The sequence below is a fragment of the Elgaria multicarinata genome, chromosome 11 (assembly GCF_023053635.1).
Source record: "Elgaria multicarinata webbii isolate HBS135686 ecotype San Diego chromosome 11, rElgMul1.1.pri, whole genome shotgun sequence".
NCBI lineage: Eukaryota > Metazoa > Chordata > Lepidosauria > Squamata > Anguidae > Elgaria > Elgaria multicarinata.
In genome coordinates this window covers 40,368,289-40,375,884 of record NC_086181.1, presented here as the reverse complement: position 1 = coordinate 40,375,884, position 7,596 = coordinate 40,368,289, and the positions used below count along the sequence as shown (strand labels likewise).

Genomic DNA, 7,596 nt, shown 5'->3' with positions numbered 1-7,596 from the left:
GTTTTGTTCTGTGATGGCTGTTGGTGTGCCATTCTCTCTCTAAAGCTGTGATTAGTATACAACTTCTCAAACCCTGGGAGGGCTTGTTAACCAACTCCAAGTTAAACTTTTGGAGTTTCCAAAACTTTGGGGGCACTTGCGTAATCTCCCTCGAGACTTAATTGCAAGCACTTCATGACCAATGTCATGATGACAAGAGACATCTTTTCAGGGATAAAGATGACAGAACTCCAGAGCTAGCAGCCAGAATGCAGGGATGGAGTAAAAAGTGACAGCCCTATTATTCACTTTTCTGGGTTAGATTTTCTTTTTGTAGGTTTATTTTGGCAACCAATTCTTAGGTCTCCTTTGTCTTTTCAGAAGCCAAACTAGGGTGGGGGGGGGGGAGTTTCCGGTTAGATCTCTTCTCTGCCAAAATTTTATTGAAGGAAAAACAAATATAAAGAAATTATCTGGATTGAAAAAAATGTCTTTGGATTGGGAAGAGACAGCCCAAGTATATCTGTTTTCAAACTGAGCATATCCCCAGCATCAGGAAGAAATGTAAGTGATATTTAATTCATGCATTAGAGAGAGGGAGGTTTGGGGGTACCTGGCTTCTTAAACACTTTTTATATTTTATTTTAATGTCACTTGTGGAATATATACCTGTAACTGAGTTTCTAGCACTGTAACAGGCAAGACCGTTCCTAGCAATAGTTAATTATAATTTTGGAATGGGTTACTCTAGGGTGACCCTATGAAAAGGAGGACAGGGCTCCTGTATCTTTAACAGTTGTATAGAAAAGGGGATTTCAGCAGGTGTCATTTGTATGCATGCAGCACCTGGGCAGGGTCTACACTACTGCTTTAAAATGTTTTATAACGTAGTGACAACTGTTGGGGGCCAGGACACTCCTCATATACAGTTTTCAAAATGTTTTCAAAATGTCATATCCTGCTTGGTATAGATCTGGCCCAGGTGAAATTTCTTCTTTATCACAACGGTTAAAGCTGCGGGAGCCCTGCCTTAGAGTGACCAGATACAAAATAGGGCAGGGCTCCTGCAGCTTTAACCGTTGTGATGAAGAAGGAATTTCACCAGGTGCTGCATGCATACCAATGACACCTGCTGAAATTCCCTTTTCTATACAACTGTTACAGATACAGGAGCCCAATCCTCCTTTTCATAGGGTCACCCTAGGTTATTCATTGTTGATTGACAAGGCTGACTGCATTCCACATCTGCACCACAGAAATGCAGGAATCAAGTTTAGAATTCAGCATCTTAAGAAATCTATGTTTAAATAAGAACAAGCTTCTAGTCCTTTATTATTGTTAAGATAGATTTTGAAGTATGAGTAACACAGAGTGACGTCTCAGAAGCTGTGTGTGTGTGCTGGATAGAGAAAGAGAGAGGTCTTTGCCCTCTGCTTAAAAGATTATTATTAATAATAATCTCTCTTTTCGCACTTGTGGCATTTTTTCTAGATAGCTATAACAGGCTTTGCCAAGTCATGCTGTCTTTTACTGATTCAGACATTTCCTGACGATTGGACATGTTTTAAGTATGACTGCTTTCTGGATGCTGGTGTGGATATATTTTAGTAGGCCCATTTTCTGAAAGTTTTCTGTAGCTTTTTGATGCAATGCCAGTATTGATGTGACTAACAAGATAATTGTGACCTTTTCCTGTTGCCATAATTATTTAACTTCCATAACCAGTGGTGTATATTTTTCTCTCTTTTCCTCTTCCTTTTCTAAATTTTTGTCATTAGGCATTGCTATGTCGATAAAGATTATTATTATTATTATTATTATTATTATTATTATTATTATTATTATTACATTCCTATACCACCCCATAGCTAAAGTTCTCTGGGCAGTTTACAAAGTTTGAAACATTAAAAGCAATATGCAAAATTTAAAAGCACACAACAGACAGCACGCAGAGAGACAACGTACATCTAGAAACAACTTTTAACAGTCAGCCTTAACCATAAAAACAAATTTGGAATAGTTTAAAACTCATCTCCTTAATCTACATGCAGTGGCACACAATTCAACACCTCTTAGAATATAGCATCAAATCTTTTAGCACAATGTATATATATATATAATTGTTTATTTGATGTTGGTAGTATTAAATGTTTTTAGCACTAGCAGTGTGTATGGTGGTGTCCATATATGTGGTGTTGTCCTACTGGGCTGATCCCAGATTTAACCATGCTTAACAAGACCGATTGAAATTCATGGGACAAGTTAGTCATGGCTAAGTTAAGACCCATTGCTTTTATAGTGGATTTGTTCTAAGTATGACTAAGGGCTCATCTACACCAAGCAGGATATTTCACTATGAAAGTGGTATATAAAAGGCAGGAGCCACACTACTGCTTTATGGCGGTACTGAAGTGCAATGACAACTGTTGGGGCCCATGACACACCTACACCAAGTAGGATATAACACTATGAAGGTGGTATGAAAGCGGTACATGGTATGTGTCAATGGGCCCCAACAGTTGTCAGTGCACTTCAACACCGCTATAAAGGAGTAGTGTAGCTCCTGCCTTTTATATACTGCTTTCATACCACTTTCACAGTGGAATATTCTGTTTGGTGTAGATGAGCCCTCTGAGTCGGGGCCATTGTAAGCATTCTGACCACTCATGCCCACTCTTTCGTCCTTCTTTCCTTCCTGTTTCAGCCATCAACAAACATGGGACCAGGAAATCTGACCACTGTACAGGCATTCATCCTCTCAGGCCTGACTGCCAACCATAATGTCGAACTGGCACTCTTCGTCCTTTTCACAGCCATCTACGCATTGATTCTCATTGGCAACATTCTCATCGTAATCACAATCACCTACGACCACGATCTCCACACCCCCATGTACTTCTTCCTCAGTAACCTCTCTTTCATCGACGTCTGCCATTCTACGGTGGTGATGCCCAAGATGCTGGCCGACTTCCTAGCAGAGACGAAGTCCATCTCCTTTGGGGAATGCATAGCCCAGATGTTCTTCCTGCACCTCTTTGCCTGTACGGAGATCTTTCTCCTCACCATCATGGCCTATGACCGCTATGCAGCCATATGCCACCCCCTCCATTACACGACCATCATGAGCCATCGGGTCTGTCTCCGGTTGGCTGTGGCTATGTGGTTGGGTGGGCTTCTGCACTCCATCGCCCTGACCACATTGACCCTCAGTGTGCCCTACTGCGGCCCCAACACCATCGATAACTTCTTCTGTGACGTCCCCTTGGTTATCAAACTGGCCTGCACCAACACCTACATCTTCGAAATCCTCATCGTCTCCAATTCTGGAGTTATCTCGGTGGTCTGCTTTATTGTTCTGGTCATCTCCTACGTCGTCATCCTTGTCTCCTTGAGGAACCGCTTCTCTGAAGGGCGGAGGAAGGCTCTGTCCACTTGTGTGGCTCACCTGATGGTGGTGACCTTCTTCCTGGGGCACTGCATCTTCATCTACCTCAGGCCGGCCAAGAGTTTGGCTGCGGACAAGGTGGTTTCCATTTTCTTCACAGCCGTCACACCGCTGCTCAACCCGGTCATCTACACTCTGAGGAACGAGGACATGCTGAACGCCATGAACAAGCTGCGAGGTCAGCAGGTCAATTTGGCAAGCAAAGGACATTAGCCAGTGGTGGAGAGGAAGAGTACAACATTGCACGGTGCATAGCTGCTTTATTTCGAAGATCATTTGGAAGATCATCATCACGAACAATGGACAGAAACCCACCTACAATGGACTCCCAGCAGCCATAATATCGAGTTAGCGATATAACAATAAGAACTTCACAATTAACGGAATGGATTTTAAAAAACTTGGCCGCAACTACAAAACGGCACAAGAGATAGCCGAAAAGATGAATTTCACCTGTGATTAGCCATGCCAAAGACTTAACAAGATGGGATGGCCTTTACTAGTCCCCTGGATGCCAAGTAAAGTAGGCTCCTACTAGGGTACTGTGTCTGTCTATACTGAGTTACATTTATCACTGCGTATTCTTCTTATAGATCTATGGTTTGGTAAGTATCTCTAGGGTGAGGATGGTGGATTTGCATTTGTGAGCTGATTGGCTGAGAGAGTTAGAAGGGGGTGAAGTGTGTGTGTGCTCTTTAAACTTGGTGTTGTGCCTGTGGGAGGCAGACAGGGATGAGGGGGGGAGAGAGAGGGGGGGGAGGGGAGAGAGAGGGGGGAGAGGGGGAGAGAGAAGGGGATGGGAAGAGAGAGAGAAGGAGGGGAGAGAAAGAGGGAGGGGAGATAGAGAGAGGGAGGGAGGGGAGGGAGGGGGAGGGAGGGAGGAAGGAGGAGGGAGGGATGAGGTAAAATGAGAGAGACAAGGATATGTCAGAGATAAGATTTTAGGTTTGAGAACTGAAGAGTGAAAGAATGATTTTGGAGTATTATGTATGAGGGAACTTATATTAATAGAGCCATTTAAGAGTTACTTGTTTATTATTCAATAACTTATTATTCTAATGAATAAAGCTTTCTTTGTTTATAAAATCCTACACCTCCTGCTTGTGTCTGTGTAAGGGGGAGGTAATAAAGGGGGGATATAAGGTTAAAGCATGAAGTCTGTGTGTCCTCACAGAAAGAGAACTGAATAAGAGTTGGGCCTGAGCCTTGTGAGAGGATGGGAGAGGGAAAAGTGGTTCCAAATGACACAACATACAGCAGAAAAGGAGGGAGATAAGTTTCACTTGTGACTCGCCATGCCAAAGACATAACGAGATAAAATGGCCTTTGCTTGGCTTCTGGATGCCAAGTAAAATAGGATCCGATTGGTGTGCAGGTTTTCCACAGCCTGAGTGCCGTGACTAAGGTGGGTGTATCCTGTGAGTGCACCAAGCACACTTCTGTCATAGGAACACAAGAAGAGCCCTTCTGGTTCAGACCATGGGTCCATCTAGACCAGCACTCTGTTCAGACAGTGGCCAACTGGCTGTCAACCAGGGACCCACAAGTAGGACAAGGGTGCAATGGCACCTTCTCACCCATGTTCCCCAGCAACTGATGCATGTATGTCAGTGTATGCCACTGGTATATCACTGGTGTTACGGGTGGTAGGACGTGGATTAGGGCTTCCACTGAGGTCCTGAACAGAAAGGCAGGATCTTGTGGGAGGAGATGGTCCTTTAAATAATCCTGATCCCAAACTGCTCAGGACAGTTCAGGGCCAATGGTGGTTCCCTATCACCTCAAATACAGTTCTCCACCTGTCTTTCTCATTCTCTCGCACACTCTCGCTCTTTTTTTGCAGTAACGCTCAGCAGGCGCTCTCTAGCTTTTCCTTCTTTTTTGCTTTAGCGGTGAAGAATACAGCGAGAATAGCAACACTCCCTCTTCCCCATTCATTTAGTTCAGAAATTCAGAAAATGTATTCTATGGGAGAATTGAAAAGAAACACCACTGGTAAAACATCAGATGTGGAGAAACAGATGCATCTAGTATTAAAATTGTTGTCGATGTTTTATTATCATCATATTGCTTTCGATGCAGAATGCCCTATTGCACTCATGCACATCATCATCATTTGTATGCCACATTTCCTCAAGATTATTCACAACATATGAAATGAGCAGTAATAAATATAATAATTCCCCCCAAAGAACATTTACATGTAATTACAGCATCAATAATTAAATACATTGGTTGGAGGAACAATTACAAATAAGCACAGCATCAAGAAAGAAATCCATCAGGTTGGATCCAAACATAGTCATACTTAGAGTAGACCCACTGAAATCATTGAGCTTAAGTTACTAGCCCTAAGTTGTCCCATTGGTTTCAATGAGACTACTATGTCTGGATCCAACTACAACTATGTATGGCTCCAACCCATAATAAAACTATTGATCCATACAAGTGTGTATTAATTACAAATAAGCTGACCCAGCCGAAGGCTTTGAACTGTACAGGAGAAAGAATAAAGCCTAACACAGAAATGAAAATACACTGCCTACAAGGAGAAATAGATCTCCATTCCACAAAGGTAACATGGGGTTCTCCACAATTAATTTCAACACAATGTTTGGTGGCTGCACTCTCACCGGTGGCAACCTTCCTTCCAGCTCTCACCTGGATCTTCTCTTTTAGTCATTCCCCCTCCTCTCACCTGTACATATTTCCAGTCCTCTTTGAAGTCCCCCCACACACTCACAGTTTTGACATTAGTCTGCCTTTCTTCATCCCTTTCCAACACTGTCTTCTGTCAGGAGGCTTTATCAGGCACAAAGGAGTTACACAAAAGTAACTTGCTGTTGTCAACATTCAATACTTCCCAAATTTGGTTGGACTCCAATTCTTCATCATCTACCGACCCTTTCCTGCCAGAGTAGGACAGACACTCATTTTCTCATGGAGAAGACCTTTCGCCAGTTTCTGAGCCTCTTCATGGAGTTCTTCACCTCTTTGTTTCTCAGTGTGTAGATCAGAGGATTGAGCACAGGGGTCACCGCTGTGTAGAAAACCGCCACCATTTTGTCCGCTGAGAAGTTGGAGGCAACGCGGGTGTAAATAAAGATGCAAGGCCCCAGGAATAAAGCCACGACAAGCAAGTGGGAAGCACAGGTGGAGAGGGCTTTGCGCCGGCACTCAGCTGTCCGTCCTCTGAGGGAGACCAAGATGACAGCATAGGAACCCAGCAAAGCCAGGAAGCAAACTACGGAGATCATGCCGCTGTTGGACACAACGAGAACCCCAGTCCAGTAGCTATCGGTGCAGGCCAGCTTGATCACTGGGGGGACATCACAGAAAAAGCTGTCGATGACATTGGGGCCACAATACGGGAGGCGGAGGGTGAGAACGGTCTGCACGAGGGAGTGGATTATTGCTCCCACCCACAGGGCCCCCACCAACCAAGCACAGACCTTCAGGCTCATTAGGGACAGGTATTGCAGTGGGCAGCAGATGGCAACATAACGGTCGTAAGCCATGATGGTGAGGAGGAAGATCTCTGCACAGGCACAGAGGTGGAGGAAGAAGAGCTGTGCTATACAGCCCCTGAAGGAGATGGTCTTCTGGATGAACAGGAAATCGAAGAGCATCTTTGGCACAGTGACCGAGGAATGGCAGATGTCGATGAAAGAGAGGTTGCCCAAGAAGAAGTACATGGGGGTGTGGAGGCAGCGGTCACAAGCCACAGTGACGATGATGAGGAGGTTCCCGATTAGGATAAGCAGATAGATTATGGAGAAGATTACAAAGAAAGCCAGCCCCAGACCCTGGTTACTGGTTAGCCCCAAGAAGACGAAATGGGTCACTGTGGTGTGGTTTGGCCCATCCATTTAAACAGGGCAGAGGGTTGTCCATGCAATCGACCTGCACAGAGAAAAGTAATAAATTCTGGTTGTTATATCTATAGGACATGTGCAATCCGTCGATATATATTGCATACCTGACATCCACTCTCTTTCCACCAGTATATTTCAGAAGCAGGAGACAGTATTGCTGTTTTGAATTAAGCCAATGAAAGGTTTATTGGGATGTGATGTTTCATGCTCACTTTTTCTGTTTCTTCTGTTTCACTGTTCTTTGTCATTGACTCTTCCTTCCCTCCTTCTCTCATACACATAATCTTGTCTGAATGC

The 7,596-nt window shown here is 44.0% G+C and overlaps 2 protein-coding genes across 2 annotated transcripts; one reads left to right on the top strand and one right to left on the bottom strand.

Moving 5' to 3' along the window:
* Positions 1-2,695: 2,695 nt before the first annotated feature.
* LOC134405843 (olfactory receptor 4E1-like) lies at positions 2,696-4,776 on the top strand. Its single transcript, XM_063137097.1, has 2 exons — positions 2,696-3,602; positions 4,739-4,776. The coding sequence occupies exons 1-2, from the start codon at positions 2,696-2,698 to the stop codon at positions 4,774-4,776; spliced, it is 945 nt and encodes a 314-aa protein (XP_062993167.1).
* A 1,578-nt stretch (positions 4,777-6,354) lies between these two features.
* Positions 6,355-7,293, bottom strand: LOC134405276 (olfactory receptor 4E2-like). Its single transcript, XM_063136517.1, has one exon. It carries the CDS (start codon positions 7,291-7,293, stop codon positions 6,355-6,357), a length of 939 nt encoding a protein of 312 aa, XP_062992587.1.
* Positions 7,294-7,596: the final 303 nt, after the last annotated feature.